Source organism: Grammomys surdaster, unplaced genomic scaffold (assembly GCF_004785775.1).
Source record: "Grammomys surdaster isolate TR1022 unplaced genomic scaffold, NIH_TR_1.0 219, whole genome shotgun sequence".
NCBI classification, from domain to species: Eukaryota; Metazoa; Chordata; class Mammalia; order Rodentia; family Muridae; genus Grammomys; species Grammomys surdaster.
The window spans coordinates 881,327-904,852 of NW_021604664.1; the positions used below are offsets into that span (position 1 = coordinate 881,327).

Sequence of the window (23,526 nt, forward strand, 5' to 3'; positions counted from 1 at the left end):
AGAGCGAGAGCGAGAGCGAGAGCGAGAGCGAGAGCGAGAGCGAGAGCACCTTCGCCTTGTCGGGCGGTGGTGGTGCACGCCTTTAATCCCAGCACTTGGGAGGCAGAGGCAGGTGGATTTCTGAGTTCGAGGCCAGCCTGGTCTACCGAGTGAGTTTCAGGACAGCCAGGGCTACACAGAGAAACCCTGTCTCGAAAAACCAAAAAAAATCTGGTTTTAATGGACAGTGCCTTCTATGCAGTCTGCTGCCCTAGAGTCCCAGAGCTGCTATGGCAACCTTCTGAGTGAAGGGATTACCAGTGTGTACTGCCAACAAATCCAGAAACCTGCTTTCTAATGGCTCTCGTTCTTTCCTCTCCCTGGGCCATGCTTTAATAGAAGCTGGACTCATTGGAACTTCCTCTAAGTTTCTCTAGGGGGCTGGGGGGGGCATCAGATTTATTGGATATGCCTCTAAGTCATAGTAGAGAACAGAGAAATCGGGCTGTGTGCCCAGTTGGACAAATGATTTCAAGTATGGCTTTGGTAGGCTGTCCACTGATAAAAGCTCTGAATACTCTCCTAGATACCAAGTGGTGTTTTCCATATATTTCACCTGGAGACTCAAATCTACCTTAGAAAGGACAATATCAGTAGCCATGTCAGGGCTAGAGCCTGGACCATAGGATCAGGTTGCATCATCAACCTTCCCATGCTCAGTCAAATCCTGGTGACTACAACCTAGCTAGGTCTTTGGTCATTATTCGTTCTCTGGGCTTTAATTAAATACAATCAGGTAGTATTAGAAAAGTGATGTAAAAGCCCAAATTCCCAACCAGGCAATCCAGCTAGAGGAAGAGGATCCAATAGCAGGCAATGACAGCTCCCCACTCCAATTTTTAGGGGACCCACATGAAGACCAAGCTGTATATTTGCTACAAATGTGTAGCAGGCCTAGGTCTAGCCTCTGCCAGGGCTTCCCCTTCTGAGAAAAGAAGGGGTGGAGATAATGGGTATAAGGACTTGTAAGGAAGGCACTGGGAGGAAAGGACAAGTGGGCTGCAATCAGGATGTAAAGTTAATTAATTAGTTAATTAATGAAGAAAAAGCTGAAGCTCCCTATGTCATTTTCCAAATAGCTTTCCCTAAATCAGAATGAGTCCTGAAAGTTTTTTTAAAATGTAATGAGTCAAAGTGCACTCTGGACTACATAGTAGACTATTTGTAAAACATGTCAAAATCAACCAACCAAACAAGAGCCAACACCATAAAGTCATTAGCATAACAACAGAATAACAGGCTGGTGGCTGCTGGAGAGCAATTTTACATGGTCATTTCAAACAAAGGATTTTAAAGTTTGGGGTATTTTATTGGTTCTTATTTTCACAGTATCCATTACCAAAAGGTCTGGATTCAGTCTCTTCTATACTTGAAATAAAAAAAAAAATTAAACATGAGTTTTTATTGATAGCTGTTATATTACAGATAGTATCAAGATATGTACTCACTTGAAATTTCTATGTACTAATATGTTACATACTTAAAAAATAAAACATGGTCTTAATGCCTCAATCTAGAAAGGCCTGACATATTTCAAATTCCGAAATAAGTTTACTTGTTCTTAATTTTTATAATTAACTAACACACAATACTCATTTTGAGCAAGAAATTTTCATTTCTTAATCATCGCTATTCACACAGAATCATTCTGTAATAAATCAAACTACACTTTAAGCTACATAGCAGACCCTGTTTCCAAAACAAGGCAAAAATCAAACAAAAAGAATAATCAAAATTAGCATAATAACAGAGGCCCATGGCTGTTGGAAAACATGGGAAGCTTCTAGACCCATGTGTAGAAGAAATCAGTTCACTCTATGCTGTGCTTGGTTAAGCACATATCCAAATCATTTCTAGAAGCCCAATGATGCACTCAGACTTTCTTAAAACTTTCTAGAATAGGATACATGTTTTCAAATGCTTCATAGATCTCGGAACGCTCTTTGGCACCTATTTAAAAAAAAAAGCCAAGTGTATGTAATCTTTAATAAGAACACCACCAACATTTTTCATGCTAAAATTTCATTTTGCCATGTTCAGTTGCTGCCTCTTTCATTTTGGGAAATATTCTAGCTAAACATCCCAGGATGACCTAAGGCCAGACACATCTGTGTCTGCCTCCTCAGTTCTGAGATTACAAGGAAGCCCAATTTTGTGATGGTTTCAGCTGAATATGTAGGAGTGGAGGGCCCTGCCGGGCACAGGTGGAAGATGAGATCCTTTACCTCATGAAGGCTGGACGCCCCAGGGGGTGGGAATTTTGAGGGTGGAGAAGTGGGTGTGGGGGGGTAGGTGGGGGTTACATCCACGGAGAAGAAGGAGGAGGGGTAAGGGGATGGGGGTTCCCGTGTGGGTGGGGGATGGGGTAAGGGGACAACATATGAAATGTAAATAAAATATCCAATAAAAAAATACAAAAAATAAATAAATAAATAAATAAATAAATAAATAAATAATAACACTAAAGAAAAAAAAGAATCAGATAGATCTGAGGGCAGAAAGCTAAGAAGAAACAGGGTTAATGGAAGAAACAGTAAAAACTTTTTGCACCCAAATGCATGCCTATACATATCACTTGGAAGGCTGGAGCAGAAGAATCAGGAGATCAAATCCATCCTGAGCTACACAGCCAATCCTATTTTTAAAACAAGGCAAAAAAAAAAAAAACAAACAAAACCAAAAAACCAGCCTGTTACTGTGTGAAAACTTAAAATATCTGGAGTCATAGGCTCTTCCCTGAGAGATAAGGAGTTAGAATAGTCATAGGCTCTTCCCTGAGAGATAAGGAGTTAGAATAGTTATAGGCTTTTCCCTGAGACATAAGGAGTTAGAATAGTCATAGGCTCTTCCCTGAGAGATAAGGAGTTAGAATAGTCATAGGCTCTTCCTTGAGAGATAAGGAGTTAGAATAGTCATAGGCTCTTCCTTGAGAGATAAGGAGTTAGAACGGAAAGGAGAGGATCTGAGAGTGGTTGTCTGACTTAGCTCTAGGCCTGAAGAGGGAGAAGATCAAAAAAAGAGGACTAACCAGAAGTCAGGATCATGAATGAACTGCAATGTTTTCTTAAAGAAGAAACCAACTGACAGTCAGAATTCAGAAGCTCAGCAACCTCTGCACTGCTACTGGGAATGTAAAATAGGGTTCAGCTCCCAAGTTGGGGTGTTCCTCAAAAGTTAAGGAATCACTACACAACCCAGCAATTCCACCTGGGTAAACCCCTCACAAAACCCAAAGCAGGTATACATGCAGACTGGAATTGCAACAGCAGTCATAGTAATGAAGAGATGAAACCAGTCTATGTGGCCATCAATGGATAAAATCATCAGTGTACACACACAATAGAGTATTACACAGCCATAAAAAGGACAAAATCTGAGCATGCCTCAACAATTGGGAGAAAAGGACCAATCACTCCCCAGCCCCCCCTCCTCCAAGCCAGAAAGGGCAGGAATGGTTACATGTACATGAAACATCCCAAACAGGTAAATCCATGAAAACCACAGACACTGGTGGCTGCTGGAGAATGTTAAAGACTGTTTAATGATACGGGGATTTATTTGGAGCCACAGAAATGTTTTAGAACTGGAGGTAATGGTATAGTCACATTGCAGAACACTACATGAGCTAAATGTCCTCTATAGTTCACTTTCAAGTGGTTAAGTTTGTTACATTAACCTCATTAAAAAAAATAAAAACTTTAGTCAGAAGGAAGTCCTTAAATGTCTAATTTAGTTTTTTGCTACTAATGGCAAAATTGTGTTTATTTGTTGCTAAGGGGTTTACAATTTTTGGGTCTGCACCCCGAAAGATGGCAGAATGAGGAAAGAGGTGAACTACTAACATCCTTAAGGTGGGAAATTCCCCTAGAGTCTCATCCGAGTTTAGAATATCTCCTTTCCAAGGAGATCAGTTTGGTGTAAATCAAAGAGGATGTGGGGTATACCAAAAGTACAAGGCTGCTGACAGAGAACTTGCCTCTGACTTTATGGCTACCTTTATTTGAAACAGGCTTCTTGCCATCAGAGGATGGCATGTGGTAGGTGAAGCAAGCTTGCACACTAAAGCAGACCCAAAGGCAAGACATTCTTTTCACAAATTTCTTGAGGAACATGAAATCCAGGTCTGGCATTTGGTATAAACACTGCTCTGCTTTTTCCATAAGACTTTATATAAAATGCCATGCCTAAAAACATCACGTTCAAACATGAAGAGCATGTTTGAAGACCCCTGGGAAGCAGAAACACTAGGAACCAATATTTTATAATCATAGAAAAATAATTTCTGACACAACAGAGTGATGATAGAGGAAGCAGGAAATTGGAGTTACCTGAATCATAGAACAGCAGCTACGAGGGAGACATGCAGCCAGCATTCCTTCCTTTACACTAGAAGCCATCAACCAAGTGCCATCAGTACTCATTTCCACGTGTTCAAACAAGATTTGTCATGTTAGTACTAGTTCTAGTGATGAGGATCAGACCCAGGGCCCTTTACACTCTAAGCAGAACTTCCTCCTTCTGATTGTGTCCCAGACCTCATCCAACATTTCCTTACTAAGGTAAGGACAGCAAAGGAAGCCTTAGTCTCATAGTCCAGTTAACAATCAATAGTGAAAACCACTACCCTACAACAGCAGCCCCAACTAGGTGACCCTGCTCTTTTAAGGAAAGCTTCTCATCCCTTTTCTGTTTGCTGTAGTGACTGCCCCTTTGGAATCCACATTATCTCTAATTCTGGCCACTGAGGTAGCAAGATGTGGCCTGGTGTACTGAAAAAGAACTGGCTTTGAAACTGGTTGAGTTTAGTCAGTGGTAGAGCTCAACTGCCAACTCTACCACTAACTAAATTTTGCAAACATAAGCATCTCACCTGACCTCCAAGTTTCAATTTCCTTACCAAAAAGACAGCAACCTTTCTCATAGGTTAGTGAGAGAGTTATGTGCACTAATGTTGTGTGAAGTCTTTTCAAAACCATACCATTTCACAAAACTACAGGCTTTGGTTTATTAAGAACATATGGCAGGATTAGGGACATAATTCTTAATTGATGGTTGATCCAAGTACATGTGGCTTAATTTCTGGTTCAGTGAAATTCACTGCAACATAATTCCATCTGTCTCCACAGGGATACCTTGCTGCCAGATGGGCATTTGCATTCTAACACAGTATAGGTACATGGTAGGTACCATAAATTAAAGACTCTGTCATTTGGACACCAGATTTATGAATTCATCTCCTGACCCACCAACCAGCAATACAGTGACCTGAACTAACCAAGCTGTGTGTGGCAGTATGGGGGGGTCTTGCTATGTAACCCTGGTTGGTGGTCTGGAACTATGTAGACTAGAATGACCTCTTATTTGCAGATATTTGCCTGCCTCTGTTACCAAAGTGCATGGATTAAAAGAAAGTGCAACAATACCCAGCCTTCTGTACATTTTTTAAAATACCACTGGAAGTTTTAATACACTGTTTAAAAGGAAGGTTTGATTATAGGAGAATATATTATAGATGCCTTTAGAGGAACTTGGAAATTTATGCTAAGAACTTTGAAAACAGTAATAAATTAAATTTTAACTTCTGAGTACTTACTCCAATAATTCTGAAACAAATTAGCCAAGTGCTTTTCCCATTTATACATCACAAACACAAGGGAACATAGAAATATCTGGGAATAGGAAGACACATTTGATTCACTAACCTGTTAAAAGGAGTAAGAAAATGCAGTGTAGCTGGCAAAAACAGTGTACTGAGTATATTTTGTCATTGTGTGGACAAAAATGACTTCTATATCTTTAAGTGATTAGGAGAAAATATAACAGTACTATTAAATCATAGTCACATAATTCACAGTCCAAAGCCTCTATATGATGCCAGGTCCAGCAGAGTAAATGTTTAGTGTTTGGCTCTTTACAGAGACGATGTGCCAGTCCCTGCCTTAAAATATTATACAGCTTTATTAAAAGCCTCCTTGAAGAGATTCAAGTAGGAAGTTGAGCTGCATGTGTGATAATGGTTGATATAAAGCAAGATGGCAAGATGAAAATACACATCAAGTAATATAAATGTTAGGAATTGAGATCTGAGGGTGATGTCATTTTCTCCTCAGTATAGCAAAAATTACCTCTTATGTATGGAAAAGAGCAAAGCAAACATATAGCTTTGCATCTTGTGCAGTGGGATAAGAACCTCAGAACTTACCTGTTAACACAACCTTTCCGGATGCAAAGATGAGCAGTACAACCTGTGGTTTTACCATCTTGTAAATAAGGCCAGGGAATAGTTCAGGTTCATAACTGCTGAGACACAGAAGGTGATAAATAGCACTGCCATCCACTGCTTTTCCAGAGCATTCAAGGTCCCACATGTTAAATCTTACCTCACAGTTGTAGAAAGTATCATTTTACTAAAAACCTTTCAGCTCTCTCAGCAAGAGTAGTGTTTTAAGTGTAAATTTTGTTTTTATGCTAGAATTAAACCCAGAGCCCTACACATTTTAGGCAAGTGCCATGACACTGGGCTACAATCCTGATCCTAACTGTAGACAATTAAAAACAGAGCTTTTGCTGATTTCGGATTAGTCGCTCATGCCTGTAAATCCCAGCACTCATGAGACCAAGGGAGAACTGAGAGTTTAAGACAAGTCTGGGCTACATAGTAAGACTGCCTCTAGAATGATTACATTTTACTGGTTTCTTAAGCAGGGTCTCCCTGTATGTTTCTAAGACTGATCCAACACTTGCTATGCATAGCCTGGGTTGAGCTTGATCTTGTAGTCTTCCTGTTTCAGCTTCCTGAGTTCTAGGATTTCAGGCAGATGCCACTATGACCAGCTTAAGAGCTAATTTTTGATTAATGTTTCTACATTTGTAAGCCACCCTAGATGATTAAAAATTGAGATTAACTTTCAGCATCAGATTTGGTACTCAAAGATCTTGTTAAACACTGCTTGTTACACTGAGCTAAAGCTTGCCAGTAACAGTATATAAATGTTTTTCTGAATTTTCTGAGTTCCCAATAATATGAACATTTTGTATGCATTTATAAACTGCTAAACATTTTTAACAAATAAAACAAAAAAATAGTTTAAGATCACAGGTCTTTGGACAGCTGCTAGACAAAGGAACCAGTTACACTATACCAAACATGTAAAGTACACAATTTGTTCTCATAAGTAGTGAATCACAAAGATTTACTAGAAACATATGCTGGATCTTCATGGAGTAAAGGATAGGGCACGGGTCTCCAATGGAGGCGTTAGAGAAAGGACTGAAGGAACTAAAGGTGTTTGCAACCTCATAGGAAGAACAACAATATCAACAAACCAGATCCCCCAGAGCTCCCAGGGACTAAAGCACCAACCAAAGAGTACACATGGAGGGATCCATGGGTCCAGCCATATATGTAGGGGAGGATGGCATCAATGGAAGGAGAGGCCCTTGGTCCTGTGAAGGCTTGATGCCCCAGTGTAGGGAAATGCCAGGGTGGGGAGGCAGGAATGGGTGGGCCGGTGGGGGAACACCTCCACAGAAGCAGGAGAAAAGTGAGTAGGATAGAGGGTTTCCAGGAGGGGGAAAACCAGGAAAGGTGATAACATTTGAAATGTAAATTAAGAAAAGATCAAAAAAAAAAAAAAAAAAAAAAAAGAACCTGAGTCTCTAGAATCAATCCCAGAGAAAGGCGCAAAGCCATGGAAATAGTTGAGATGTCACCCCCAGAGAGTGTACAAACATACAACTGTTCTCAAAGTAATGGCTCATGAAGAATATGTATAAAGAAAGTAACATGTCTGAAAAGTGGCTCACTAGATCTGCCTGAATCTTCCTGTGTACACACAGGATGAACCAGAGCACACTGACAATGCCCAGAGTACTTCAATAAAAGCCAATACAACTGTGGAAGCTCTTGCTGGAGACAGAAAGAGAAATGTCCTAAAGACTATGAAGGTCACTTCCCAAACTATGGTTTTAAAGTGACAAGCAAATGAACTCCTGATTAGAGATGCATTACTTACTCTGTATCATCGTAAATAAGAGAGCTGAAACTAAGAAAGGGCAAAGGGCACAGACCACCCAAGAGAAGCTGACCTTCAAATACCTGACGAGTTCTTGGCCACTTCACCTTTGAATCATCTTGCAATATCATCCCTCCAGAAGCACTTTTCTGACTCTCCAGATCCACAGTAACACAAAGTATAGTCCCATAGACACAGAGCTATCTCAGCTCCACAGTGCCTACCTCAGTTCAAAATTAACATTGCCAGTTTGTCTTTATTTTAGTCAGCAAACTTCATATGGGTAAGGACGAAGGCTACACAGGTGGCCAGTAGTACCTTATCAGCCACTACACATTACTCACCTGGATTTAAGACCCTTAACAAGGACTAATTAGCATATTTGTTTTAAAGTGGAAATGCTCATAGAAAGCTGTAAAGATGGTTGTAATATAGATTGATAGAGAAGGTATCAAGGGGGAGACTTACGTTGGTAACGTAGCTCGGTGGTAGAGCACTTACCTAAGAGACAGGAGCCACTGGCTTTAACACCCTGAACACAGACAGTAGTGCAGTCTTATAATCCTAACACTCAGGAGGCTGAGACAAGAGGGTTGCTGTAGTGTGAGCCCAGCCTGTGTTACATAGCCAGACCTTATTTCAAAACTAGGACTATATTAGATGTTGAAATGCAAATTTCCAGACCCTAAATTACTCTTGACCTGATCATGATTGATGGGTGTCATGCTTCCCACAAGCTCTGGGCATTGAGGAAAAGAGCTAATCTCTTTCTCTGCTTCAAAAGTTCCATAAGGCTCCCAATGTGAAGAATACACACACACACTGGTATTGACATCTATATCCTGTGGATGAAGGCCTGACAGAGTGCTTTTGAGGGAAGCCAGAGTGAGACTGGAAACAGACAGTCTCGGGAAAACAAAGTACACATTCCAGTCAGACACAGCAAAAATGACTGGGTCCATAAACCTGGCTGATTGGGAACACAAGACCAGTGTGGGCTGCTTCCAGAAGGTATAAGCTGGGCAGCTGACTCTGCTCTTGCTCTCTGGCAGTTTTGTTTTTCAGAAAGTGAAAACAGTGACAAGTGACTGTCACTATCTACTGCGATCCCTCTGCATGTTGTTGAGAAAGGAAGGGAAGAAGGAAGATGAATTGCACACAGCATGTTGAGCCCCAAGTGGCCTGAGAGGAGAACCAGGAGTCTACCTGAACCATGCTTTGAGTTGAGGTGGAGCTCATTCGTGTGTTCTAAGAAAGGAGCTGGAGACCTGTGGCTCAAGATTCCCAACAATAAAATGGCAGTGTTCAAATATTTTAAAATGGAGTATATACTGAGTCTATAAATTATCCCTGGGTTGAAGAAGAAAACACACCTAGAGGCAATGTATATTGTATGAGGAAGGGATGAAGCTGTCCACAAAACTCAGACTTTTGGGGGAAAAAAAAACTAGTAACAGATAGCATAGTCACTAATAAGCAAGTTGTATGGAAGAGAAAAAGAAAATAATTAGGAGGAGGGAGAATGCATTGTCCAAGCTAGATCTAGGAATGTCTACAGTTTGACAGTTAAGAAAAATCCAGATACTTTAAACTTCTTTTTGGGGTTGGGTCTGCAAGGAAAGGTAACAAAGCCCCCTCCCCTGTCCTTACTCACACAGTTGAACAGACTCACTGCTCATTCCCAAAGGAGGGAGAAGGGTTGAGTGAGCATGAACTGGTCAAGAGAATGTAAAAGCATCTACCATCCTACATTAGGTTAGGAGTGTGGCCTCAGTGTGTATTCAGAGATTGTGATCCCTGACACCTGAGCTGCCCTCTCTGAGAGCTGAGCTAAGGACAAGGAGCCACTCTGGCTGTGGAGATTTGGGTTAAAACAGCCAGAAGGCTACAAGGCTCCCTTAGGACAGGAATACTGTAAATACAGCATTGTTATAGGTACACAAATATGCCCCTCCCAAATAAACACAACTAGATAGGATGACACTCAGAGGCTGTGCCATAGTTGTCTTTCTTCCTCTCCAACTCTCTCTATCCCCCCTCCAGTAACAGCCTCAGCCGTTCACTTCTCCCACTACCATCTCCAAAGCCACTTGGGCCTATTTTATAAATTAGTGCACCTGAACATAGAAAGTTCCAGCCAAGAAGCACCAGAGTTGGGGGACTTGGTGGGACTGCAAGCCAACTCTCTCCTGGTGGAGATGCCCAATCAGAGATGTGGGTTAAAGTTATACAAGCGATCACTATGCAGTTTTTCTGTGAAAAACACTATTTCAAGACAGTAGCTTCATAAAGTAACCTTTGATAACTTGGGCACAGCATCTTGATCCATTCAGATACCTTGCTTCAGCCTCAATTTTTTTTTTTTTTTTTTTGGTAAATGATCATTTTCTCTGAAAGCTATCTATATCATCAGCCTGAATTTTCTAACTGCTTTTGCTTAGTAAGTGCAAGATTAAGCCTGATACCATCATACCTACTGAACTGCCGATGGGTTAGTGCCAAAATCTCCAGCCTGATGGGAAATTTCACATCACAGCTTCCAACCATGTTCTGAATTTTAAAATTGAAGAATCTGACGGGGAATCCAAGCTTCTGCACCACTCGGGCATACTTTCTTGCTGCCAGCCGAGACTCCTCTTCACTGGGGAGATGCAAATACGATTAAAGGCATTTTTGTTGTTGTTTCTGAAATGGTCTGGCTCTGCAGCCCAGGGTAGTGGGTAACTCATGACAGTCTTCCTGCTTCAGTCTCCCATGCCTGAAACTACTGGCATGCGTTACCACACCTATTTGACCAATGACATCTTAGACACTCTGTCTCCTCTATTTGTATAACACTTGCAGCCTATGCTCAACTTCCAACGCACCTATGAATTTGTAAGCTGGGCTGTGGCTCTGTGACTTCACTTGCCTAATGTGTATAAGACTTGGGATTTGGTCTCCAGAATTACAAAAATAAAATAAAAGTAAGAGAAGCTCCATGAGATGGACATCCCTTCCGTACTTTTGTCTGTAATGTCTTGTCAAAGGTCTTGATACAGTGTACAGTGAGTTGAACTGAACCAACTCGCCGAAAAATCTTGACTGGCCATCCCTCATCTAGAAGGCACTTTTACTTGTCTTAAATGTTATTTGGAACACTAACTACTGCACAATTTCTCAAAGTGTGTCCACAGACTTAAAATCTTGTTAGAGGAGTCATGACCCAGGTTTGCCCTCTGTCACATAAACACTCTTGTCTGAGGCCCAGCAAACTGTTGCCCACACCTCCTAAGTGCTTCCAGTCCTCACTACAGCCCGAGGACTGCCCTGGTCTAAATGTGTGGAGCCATTTATATAGGAACAAAAACATGTACAAAGAACATTAAAAAATAACACAGGGAAGAAAGATGTGTACCAAGTGAGTGAGATAGACTTCAATCTTTATCAGACAAATTATCAAGAACAAATTTAAATTCCTTAAAACTTGACCAAGTTTTCTCAGCTTTCTCACCCAACTGCTATGAGACATACTCAGCATGAAGAAAAAAATGTTTACAAATGTATAGCTACATCTTTTAAATGGTCACATCCAGATCCTAGTCAGAGAACATGAAAGTCCTGAGACTTGAGCCCAGTTTTCATCTAACAGCAGTGAGAAGCAGCAGTTGCTGGACAGGGGCCACACCTGGTGAGTGAATTATGGGAACATAGCTTTCCTTGTGGGTGTCCCCATCTTTAAATTGTAAAGAAAATTCAGTTCCTAAAAGAAATTTCAGTTCCTAAAAGAAAAGCCAGCGTGACTCAGCTTGCATGGACAAAGGGAAGTGTTGGATTCTCTAAATCCCTCACCATCCTCTTATGTGAACTGTGTTATATGCACTTTACTTCAATTATCCCTGTTTCTCTCTACCCAATTCTAACTCCTGACACTGCAGAGTAAAACTACGTCCTATAGAGAGATCATCTTGTGTATTGTATGGATACTTCATTTGTCAATTAAAAAGCCCATGGCCTATGGCTTAGGCAGGAAATAGAGGTGGGACATCAGGAGGAGAAAGAATTCTAGAAGGAGGCAAGGGAGGAGCCCCAAAAGAAGTGAGGAGACAGACTAGATAGACTATGGTACCTAGCCTAGGTAACTAGTCATGTGGCAAAATGTAGGTTACAATAAATGGGCATCTTTAGTCATGATTTAGTCAGAGTAGAGCCTGGCTATGTGACCAAGATATTTGTAAATTTAATTTGAGTCTGAGTCTTATTTCTAGGAGCATGGGGCTGAAAGGCAAAACTAGAGCCTAACTTCAACATTGTCCCAAGTTAGCCTTGGAATAAAGACATTTTATAAAGGAAGGCTTACTTTGCTGTAAATTTCACATACAAGTTCCTATTTTATCACAGCTCAAAGTCTCTCTATATATTTGTTTCACAAACATTAGAAAATAAATTTAAAATTCTAAAGTTTCATCACAGGTGACAAATATTATTTAAATTTTACCTTCTGCACATAGCCCTAAGCAAACATGTGTCCTTCATCCCTATCATTACAGAAAATAGCTGCTGTCTCTTGAACAAACCAAACACTCGTGACTCCTTATGCAAAATTCAAGAACCAAGTAGATTCAGAGAGCCAGTGTCTCTACCTGAACTCACTACCACCAACTGAATTCCAAAGCCAAATTCAGATAAATATTTACAATGTCTGTGATATGGGCACATTTTCACAAAGTTAGATAATGAACTTACAATTTCATCTGTTCTCCAACCAAGCATATGCCATGACATTACTTCTAGCTCAATGAGTGTATATATAGCTAGTACAAGTTCACTTTGTGACTTAAGTCAATATCCTCTTATTAGACAGTTATTAAATTTTAAACCATGCTGAAATAAACATTCTTGCATATATATGAATGTCCTATAATTACTTAAGAATGGATGTTTTAGGGACCAGAGATCCATAGACCAGTAGAATGGAAGGCCCAGAGGCTCAGTTATGCACCTGAAAAGAACTTAATGTGAAAGATCAAGACAATGCTGTCATAACACTCACTTCAATAAGTATTCCTTGGATATTGGATAATGGTTTGAAAAATATTATTTTATACTGAAATAAAATTCTACACCTACCCTATCCAATTAATTTAAATATTTCCAGTTCTTGGCAGCCACAGTGGCCACAGGTTACCCCAGTGGGCAGCAATACTCCCTTCTGACAGAGCTTGTTCTAGAACAGTAGATCTCAATCTGTGGGTAACAACCCCTTTGGCAAACTTATCTCCAAAAAATATTTACATTAAAATTCATAACAGCAGCAAAATTACAGCTATGAAGTAGCAATGAAAATAATTTTATTCTTCGGGGTCACCACAACAGGGGGTCACCACAACAGGAGGAACTGTATTAAAGGGTCTCAACATTAGGAAGGTTGATAATCACTGCTCTATGAGTCAAAATGTCACTCCCCCTTCTCCCAATATAATATAGAACATGAAAAAGACTAGAGAAATATTGAAGGTCAATGTTTATATCGTGTTCTACAAGAGGAAACGCCTTTCCAAACAAGATTCGGAATGACCTAAGCAAAAGGGAAAAATGAATCAACTGACTGTGTTTTCAAAATCTTCTTTAAAACACGGTAGTTACCTGAAAAAAATATTTGTAGCATAAAATTGTAAAATACTTAAAATATAAAAGTTTGCTAACAAAGGACAAGTATCTCTAGAATACTGGGCAAAAGATATAATAAGCATTTTACATGTTTATGAAAAAAATTTAATCTCACTGATCATGAAATATAAATGTAAACAATGTATGTTTTTCAATAAATGCAGCAGCTATAAATAAGCACGTGGCAGGCTCTGTTCATAGGAGGAAATGATCATCTGTGCCTCCATAGTTGAGCATCAGTATCACCTCTCAGAAGGGGGCTTGCTGCTCACCTGACACAGGGAGGGCACCAACTCTCCTAGCAGCTTTGTGATAAAAAGCATCATCAGTTTGAAACTTCCTCTGCAGGAGAGCAAGGGAAGAGGAATCTTTTCAGAGAAGCCTCCTGAGTGAATGTTCAAGAAATTTCCCATTTAGAAAGTTCTACCTTCTTATCTGCAATGAAGAAAATCCACAATAATGTCCTTAGGCTTACAACAACAGTTTGTTGTGACTGGAGAGAGAGAGAGAGAGAGAGAGAGAGAGAGAGAGAGAGAGAGAGAGAGAGAGAGGATATGTGTGTGTATACTTGTTTTTAAGATATATATCTTTTATATACAATATATGCATGCATAATAATATACATATAACATATTATATATAACAGATTGTGTGTGAACTTGTTTTTAACATATATATTTTATAAATAATATGTGTGTATAATAGTTAGATCTATAACATAATGTGTTTGTGTTAAGAACAAGTTGTTATAGTCAAGTTCCTAGAATCGTAACCAAACATGGGACTATAAAGTATGTAATATAGCTTAGCATCATATGTGAGACTAAGAACTGTTAATGTGTTTACTGTTTGGCAGTGAAAAATATGTTGCTCCTACTCTGAACTTTCACACAAATGCTATGCTTCTTTTCTTACATAATGAGTGGCCTACAGGGTAGGAGTGGAAACTTCATCCTCATACCTTTTGGCTCCTGTACAGACCACTTTCCCGGAGCTAAATATGAGGGCTGTTGTCCTTGGCTCTCGGATCCTCATTATGACTGCAGCAAACCTCTGCAAACCAAAGCCAATGGGAGGGTTAGTCTCCTGGAAGTTACCAACCACTAGCCCAGTTCAAAAGTTGGGCTTTCTATATGAAAATCTTAAGGAAACTGAAACTAGATGGGAAAAACCAAACAATGTCTGGTCTGTTCTCCACACATTAACAAGAATTATAATTATATGATTTTATTTTACAACCATTTTAAAAGTAACCGTGCCTATTCTATTTCTCTCATGTAGACATTTAACAAGAGTAACTTGAGATTATTGTTGCCCTTATTTAATACACAAGAAATTAAGTAACTTCCAATGTTGTCAAAACTTTGTAAGGACAGAATATAAAACCACAACTAGTTAGATTTGCATTGCCATACTTCCTCTCTTACAGAATTCCTTTTGTAAAGGAAGAGGACAGGTGGAAAGCCGAGGACATGGCTCTGGTGGCAGGGTGCTTGCCAAGCACACAGGCTGCTCAAATGGAAAGAGTCCAGATTGGGTATCTAAGCACCCTGGATATGGAGATATGGAAAAAGAAAATTCAAGATTATCCTTGGCAGCATATAAAGTTTGAGGCAGGTTTGAAATACATGAGATCTCATCTCAATACAAAAAAATATATGTGGTGGTACATGTCTATAATTCCAGCACTTGGGAGATTGAGGCAGGAAGATTCCAAGTTTAAGAAAAAGCCTAAACTACATGGTTAAATCCTATTTCAAGATTTTTAAAAAACCCACCATAGTAAATAAGTGTATGCTATCATGTACATTGTTACCAAGATTCTAGACTGTACCAAAGAAATTAAAATACAGAACACAAGATACATCATAACAGACATGCTCAAAATGAAAAGAAAACCTGTTTCATCTGGTTCCAGCCTTCCCAATACATTTCAATGTGTGTTCCCAGTCCTGCTTTTCAGTAAACCTTTCAAGGACACACTTGAGATCAGTCAGCCTATCACCTTGATATGGCACTAAATAACCTCTCACTGGTTCTATACTCTCTTCTCCAACTTTCCTTTACCCACTAGGCCAGTAATTGGAGTGGGTCCCATGCAAGACAACATCTTGTAGGGGCCAGCTACTCCAAAAGATCATAGATGACCTCAAGCTCTGACAAGCAATTGCAACTTGAACTGTAAACACTAAAAAGTCCCAGAGTCACCAGCAGGAAGTCGATAAGTCCTTGTTAATGCTGTTCATGTGCATACTAAAATAGATCACTTTTCCTGGCATTCATTAAAGTGTGTGTGTGTGTGTGTGTGTGTGTGTGTGTGTGTGTGTGTGTGTGTGTGTGAGAGAGAGAGAGAGAGAGAGAGAGAGAAGGAGGAGGAAGAGGAGGAGGAGAAGAAAAAGGGAGGGGTGAGGGGAAGAGTGAAAAATGTACATACCCTCTCCATATGACTCAGGCAACCAGCCTCCTGCCCCTGTCTCTCCAGTGGTAGAATTATAGGTGCAGACAACCTATTTTGTTTTTGTGAGACAGGGTCTCACTGTGTCACCCTGGTTGGCTTTATGACTCTTTTTGTAGACCTGGCTGGCCTTGAACTCACAGATATATATCTACCTAAGCCTCCCAAGTACTGATATTATAAGGTGTGTACCGCCATACCCAGAACAGTTATTTCTATCTGTACTTGAGCCAGAGATGTGAGACATAAAAGGGAAAGCTATAATGCATCTGGATAATAAGTAGCCCTAAATTCAGATGTCAGCAAAAGGAAATGCTTATCTATAAAGACTTGATGCATGCCATCTCTTCTACTGTTGCAATTCTTTGTCATCTGACCCCACAGATCTTCCCCCACTGAATCCAGGGAGCTATTTTCCATAGGAGCAAGGTATTGCTTATTACTGCACTCCTAGAACAGGACTTGGCTTCAAACCCTGTCTTCTTCTACAAGGTACAGGCCCTGATAAAACAATAAACGTTGATGTTTGCAAACAAGCCGGTGAAAACAGAGTGCCTACCCGTGGTGAGACACAAGGAACAGATTTTACTAAACAGCGGTCGGTGGACACAAACAAGGAGGTTCCTCCGAGTTGGCAGCTGGCTTGGTTACACAGTGAGAAAAGTTTTAGGTGGGAAGTGATGGAATCATCTTCAGGTAAAGAGAAGCTTGAACCTTAGGAGCAGCGTATCTTTTGTATAAACGAAACTGTAAATGGGAAAACAGAGATATGCCAGCTATGTGAGCCAGCATTTAGAAAAACCAGATATCTGACCAGGCACGGTTACACACAGACCTGTGGCTCCTGGGAGAAGAGGCAGCTGGATTCCAAGTTCTAGCCAAGCCTTAGTTATATATCAAGACTTTGTCAAAAAATAAAAATAAAAATTCCCCTGGAGGGTTGATTCTCCAGCATAGGGAAATTCGAGGGTGGTGAGGCGGGAGTGGGTGGGTGTTTTGGGGAGCACCCTCATAGGAGCAGGGGGGAGGAGAGGTGTGAGAGGGGGTTGCAGAGGAGAAATTTGAAATGTAAATAAATAAAATAACCAATAAAAAAAAGAAAGAAAAGAAAAAAAGAAAAATTTCACAGATGTCATGACAGTTAAGGAAAGCTAGTGCTCCACCGGGCTTTAAAATCTTTTTAAATGGCAAGACCAGGTTTAAGAATTGTTCAGTTATTGCTTTATTCAGCATGGAGAATGAATGATTTTTTTAACTTCAAAATAAAAAAGATTAAATGCTTCTGAGTAGCAAAACTTCTCACTAAGAATTTATTTTTAGAAAATAAAGAAATGAGGTATTGTCAAAATCATACAAGGAAAATAACCTAAGGAAAAATTAATGTCAAAATCATACAAGAAAAATAACCTAAGGAAAAATTAATGTCAAAATCATACAAGAAAAATAACCTAAGGAAAAATTAATGATTGAAAGAAACATGGCGGAATCTTACCTTTGGGTTATATTCTGTGTTTTTGGCATTCAGAGCTATTTTTCTCAGATCCAATTTACAGGCCAGATTTGCAGTGGAAACTACATTCCTGAACAAACAAGTCAACTCAGAAATCATAAAAGTATAGTTTCAACACCAACTGCTTAACTTATTTCATAGACTCTGCCTTAGCAACTTGCTAGGGGAAGAATTCATAGTGTGAAATGTAAAGTAATGTGGTCCCTGGTAAACCTCAGTGTGCTAATATAACATTTCATAGTTAAAATTAAGATTTAAAACTTAAATTTTATAAATAGCAAACACTGTCTCAAAACAAAAACCACAAATCTAAAGGAGTTTCCAAATCAAACTCCTTTGTGTTTACCCAACCTTAACTCCCATTGTTAAAATTTGAGTGCTTTGATATAAACAATATAATCTTCAAGAATGTGTCAAGAACTAGTGCTTCCTTTTATAAGTAACCAGATCGCCATTGGTTATAATCCAAGAAGAAGGGGAAGGAGGAATGGGGAGAGGATGTCTGTGAGAGGGTATTGGGAGGAGGGGGAGCTGATATTGGGATATAAAGTGAATTAATGAATTTAATAAAATTAAGAATAACTGAAAAAGAATAAAGCAATATGAACTTCTCTGCCTTACACCATTATTCCAAAATTAGCTGTCATGTTCTGAAATATAAACTATGCATCTAGAAGCATCTCTCACTTTAAAAATGAGTACACTTACTGTAATTGAGGCACAATTCCAGAACATTCTGGAACAGGGTTCATTGGTGTCATGGATGATATCAATGCCACAGGAAAGGCATTAGAGTTTGGTATTTCTGGAGAGGGCTTGTTACAGTCAGCATCATCAGAGCACAGACATGACTGGGTGTCTGGTGAACTGTTGCTGTTCAAGTTCAGCCCACTGCCCTGTTCATCAGGCAACTGTAACTGCCTTTGCCGAGCTGGAGTCCTACAGCTTTCCTCACTTGCCAGCTTGTTTCCAGTGACAGTCCGGTCTTTATTTTCTTGGGTAAGTTCATCTGGTAAGAAGCTTAGATCCACAGATGAATAGTCAGTGGATGCCTTTTTTACTTCACTAAGATGTGAATGGAACACAGTCTCTGGATTGGATGGATTAAGTGGGTGTCCATCTAAAGGCGCTCCTGGGCTGAACAGTTGAGACATAGCTGGAGGAAAGTCATCCTAGACAGTTTCCAAAGTAAAAGAAATCAAAACACTAGTGTCTTACGCCAGTGGGATTCCACTATGGCAGGAAGGCAATGGGTTCAGTCTAGAAGGTGGTCCAAGATTGCTTAAATTCATACCCTGCCTCCTACTACAAAGTACCACCCAAGATTCTACTACAGAGTTACAGCATGCTTAAAAGTGTATCTTAGAGCTGGAAAGATGACCCATAAGAGCACTGACTGCTCTTCCAGAGGACCCAGGTTTGTGGCCCCCACATGGCTACTTTCAACCATCTGTAACTCCAGATCAAGGGGATCTTTTGGACTCATTCATTGGGCATCAGGCATACACATGGTACACATACATACATGTAGGAAAAACACTCATATACAGAAAATAAAGGCAAATAAATCTTTTATAAGTATATCTTAAAACACGGACAAGTCATTTATCGTGCAATATTTTTCCTACTTCAGTTATAGCCTACTGAGCGGGCCCTAGCCCCAGCTGTTAAAGAGAACAGCTGCCCTCTATCAGCTAATTATAACTAGAATGTACCTTCAGTCTTAAATTTACATTTAATTTTTAAGGATTTATTTTCATTATCTTATCATTATGTATATGTGTGAAGGGGATATGTGTAATCAGTGCAGAAGCCTAAGGAATTTAGAAGGTGGCATCACACATCACTGGACCTGAAGTTACAGAAAATCATGAGCCACATGGTTCCCAGACAAGGGTTCTGGGAACTGAACTCAGGTTGGCTTCAAGATTGGTAATTGCTCCTAACTATGTAGGTATCTCGATGACCCCAGAAAACTCACATTTTACAGTAAGCAAGTAAACACTGGAACATAGTCTTAATTGGCTAATCAACACTAACTAAAGACTCTGCATTGCTTTTTTTCCAATCAGAGGAAAGATTTAAAAATTATATTAATTTAGGACAGATAAATTAGATACTGAGATTTAAATGTTAAGAGTATTTTAAATAGATACTTGTTTTGTTTTGGAGATAGGATCTCACTATAGCCCAGGCTGGCATCAGCCTCTATAGTGCTAGATTATAACTTTAATCCCAGCACTTAGGAGGCAGAGGCAGGCAGATCTCTGTGAACTTAGTTGTTCACTGTTAGTTTGAGAAGTCAGATACCCTAGGCCTGGACGGGACAGAGCAAAGCAGAAGCCAAAGCCCTGGATGGAACCCGAGGTGACTGCAGGCAGCATGTCACTTTACCACCAGGACCAGGTCATCCAACTTCATGGCTAAGGTGTCTTATTGGCAACTCTGGTTACCTCACTCAAGTTCAGCTGAAGAGTCTGGATAATAGAGCCTGCCTTTTAGGGAGGATTTGGCATTTCAAAGAGATCCCCAAGGCCAACAACACCAGCCCCAGTTCTCAGCAATGTGGCTGCCAGGCTCACCTGAATGGTATAAGGGTCCAGGAAGATGTCCAGGTACATGTCCTCCTCCATGAGGGGAGAGTCCACCATGTAGAGCTGGGGACAAGCAAAGGGATCCGCGTCCAGGCAAGTGGGGGGCGTTTTGTTAGAACCAGCCTGGCTGTGGGAGCAGATGCCCTTTATTGGCCTCAGGCAGCACGCAGTGAGGCGGGACCAGCTCTGCCACCTTGTACTGATGGTGGGAATGAGCTGAGGAGCCAGGTGAGACGCAGAGAAGGAAGTGATGAACTAGGCAAGACACAGCTGGTGGCACCCAGAAGAGAAGGGCTGCTGAGCTAGCTGGCTGCGGCAAGCCAGGATAGGGCCAGGAGAGCAGCATGGTAAGGTTAGCGCAGCGCACAGTGAGAAAACAGTGCTTTTCTCTTCCACCTTTCTTTTCCTTTTCCTTTTCTTTTTTTCTTTTCTTTCTCTTTCCCTTACCCTGTCTCTTCTCATGTAGTCCAGGCTAGCCACAAACTTGTTTATCCTCCAGCTCCTGAGTGCTGGGATTACAGCGGGCATGCGCACTACCATACCCAGATTCTTAGATGTGGTATTCCTAATATTGATTTATCTTCCTTGGCGTGTGTGCATGGACACATGTGTGCAGAGCTCATGTGATGGCTAGAGGACAACTTTCAGGAGTAGGTTCTCTCCTTCCAGGTTTGGAAGAAAGGCAAGGATCAAACGGAGAGTGTCAGGCTTGGTGGCAAGCACCCTTACCCGCTGAGTCCTCTCATCCATTCAGATGTGATATTTCTGTAATTATTCTTCACCTTCACACCCCAGATAGATTTTCACCCATTACAGAGAATTTTTCTACAGCTGTGTTGCTCCACAGTTAGGTTTCAGACAACTCAAGAAGTTTATGTAAAACCAATATCCAGAGAAGCTTTTCTTTCTTAAAAGCTTTAATTCAAATGTCTTACCTTAAATGTATTGAACTGTTCTAGAAACAGACACTTTGATGTAAGATATTGCAAAATGTATTTTTTAAGCTAAGTTTTATAAAATTGCTCACAGCTTATATTGTTTTATTTTCAATTGCTTTTATAAACACCCAGAAGCTAGATCAAAAGGTTAATTTGTTTAGGGTTTTTTTGTATATTTTCTTTTTTATTGGATATTATATTTACATTTCAGATGTTATCCCCTTACCCCATTCCCCCTCACCCAGGAACCCCCTACCCTATCCCCCTCCTCCGGCTTCTATGAAGATGTGTCCCCACCTACCCCCCACTCCCACCTCCACAACCTCAAATTCCTCCACACTCAGTGTCCAGCCTTCATGGGACCAAGGATCTCCTCTCCCACTTATGCCTGACAAGGCCATCCTCCCCTACATATACAGCTGGAGTCATGGGTCCCTCCCTATGTGCCTCCAGGCTGGTGGTTTAGACCATGGGGAGCTCTGGGTGGTTGCTCTCCTCATGGGGCCACAAACCCTTTCGGCTCCTTCAGTCTTCTCTCTAACTCCTCCATTGGGAACCCCTTGATCAGATCAATGGTTAGCTATGAGCATCTGCCTCTGAATATGTCAGACTCTGGCAGACCTCTAAGGAGACATCTATATCAGGCTCCTGTCAGCATGCACTTCCTGACATCCACATTAGCATCTACCTTTGGTGACTGCACATGGGATGGATACTCAGGTGGAATGGTCTCCAGACGGCCCCTCCTTCAGTTTCTGTCTCAGACTTTGTCTCCATATTTGCTCCCTTGAGTATGTTACTCTTTCTAAAAAGGACTGAAGCACCCACACTTGGTCTTCCTTCTTCATGACCTTCATGTGAGTTGAACATTGGCTATGTCAAGCTTTTGGGCTAATATCCACTTATGAGTGAGTGAATACCATGTGTGTTCTTTTGTGATTGGGTTACCTCACTCAGGTTGATATTTTCTAGTTCCATCCATTTGCCCATGAATTTCTCAAATTCATTGTTTTTAATAACTGAGTAATACTCTATTGTGTAAATATACCACATTTTTTGTATCCATTCCTCTGTTGAAGGACATCTCGGTTCTTTCCAGATTCTGGCTATTATAAATAAGGATACTATGAACATAGTGGAGCATATGTCCTTTTTATATGTTCGAGCATCTTCTGGGTATATGCCTAGGAGTGGTATAGCTGGGTCCTCAGGTAATGCTATGTCCAATTTTCTGAGGAACCGCCACACTGATTTCCAGAGTGGTTGCACCATCTTGCAGTCCCACCAACAATGGAGGAGTGTTCCTCTTTCTCCACATCCTTGACATCATCTACTATCACCTGAGTTTTTAATCTTAGCCATTCTGACTGGTGTGAGGTGGAATTTCAGGGTTGTTTGGATTTGCATTTCCCTGATGACTAAGGATGTTGAACATTTCTTTCAGTGCTTCTCCACCATTCAATATTCCTCAGGTGAAAATTCTTTGTTGAGCTCTGTACCCCATTTTTAATAGGGTTATTTGATTGTCTGGAATCTGATTTCTGGATTCTTTGTATATATTGGATACTAGCCCTCTATAGGATGTAGGATTGGTAAAGATCTTTTCCCAATCTGTTGGTTGTCGTTTTGTCCTATTGACAGTGTCCTTTGCCTTACAGAAGCTTTGCAATTTTATGAAGTCCCATTTGTCAATTCTTGATCTTAGAGCATAAGACATTGGTGTTCTGTTCAGGAACTTTTCCCCTGTGCCTAGGTATTCGAGGGTCTTCCCCACCTTCTCTTCTATTAGTTTCAGTGTATCTGGTTTTATGTGCAGGTCCTTTATCCCCTTGGACTTGAGCTTTGTACAAGGGGATAAGACTGGATAAATTTGTATTCTACATACTGACCTCCAGTAGAACCAGCACTATTTGTTGAAAATACTGTCCTTTTTCCCCTGGACAATTTTAGCTCCTTTGTCAGAGATCAAGTGACCATAGGTGTGTGGGTTCATTTCTGGGTCTTCAATTCTATTCCATTGATATAACTGCCTGTCTCTGTACCAATACCAGGTAGTTTTTACCACTATTGCTCTATAGTACAGTTTGAGGTCAGGGATGGTGATTCCCCCAGAAGTTCTTTTATTGTTGAGAATAGTTCTCGCTATCTTGGGTTTTTTTGTTATTCCAAATGAATTTGCAAATTGCTCTTCCTATCTCTATGAAGAGTTGAGTTGAAATTTTGATGGGAATTGCATTGAATCTGTAGATTGCTTTCAGTAAGATGGCCATTTTCACTGTATTCATCCTTCTAATCCACAAGCATGGGAAATCTTTTCATCTTCTGA

At 40.5% G+C, this 23,526-nt stretch overlaps 1 protein-coding gene across 3 annotated transcripts; it reads right to left on the minus strand.

Moving 5' to 3' along the window:
• Positions 1–1,280: 1,280 nt before the first annotated feature.
• Tbpl2 (TATA-box binding protein like 2) lies at positions 1,281–20,372 on the minus strand. 3 transcript variants are annotated; one of them, XR_003712097.1, is made up of 7 exons: positions 20,251–20,372; positions 18,377–18,840; positions 17,651–17,738; positions 14,665–14,756; positions 10,532–10,695; positions 6,242–6,336; positions 1,281–1,989 (listed from the first exon to the last, which is right to left on the minus strand). XR_003712097.1 is itself a non-coding variant. In XM_028772938.1 (7 exons), the coding sequence occupies exons 1-7, from the start codon at positions 20,317–20,319 to the stop codon at positions 1,913–1,915; spliced, it is 1,053 nt and encodes a 350-aa protein (XP_028628771.1). In that variant the 5' UTR covers positions 20,320–20,372; the 3' UTR covers positions 1,281–1,912. The 3 variants fall into 3 exon arrangements, 2 of the variants coding, with proteins under 2 accessions (XP_028628771.1, XP_028628770.1); XM_028772938.1 differs by having other exon boundaries at positions 10,528–10,695; XM_028772937.1 differs by having other exon boundaries at positions 6,242–6,339; positions 10,528–10,695.
• Between the last annotated feature and the right edge of the window lie 3,154 nt (positions 20,373–23,526).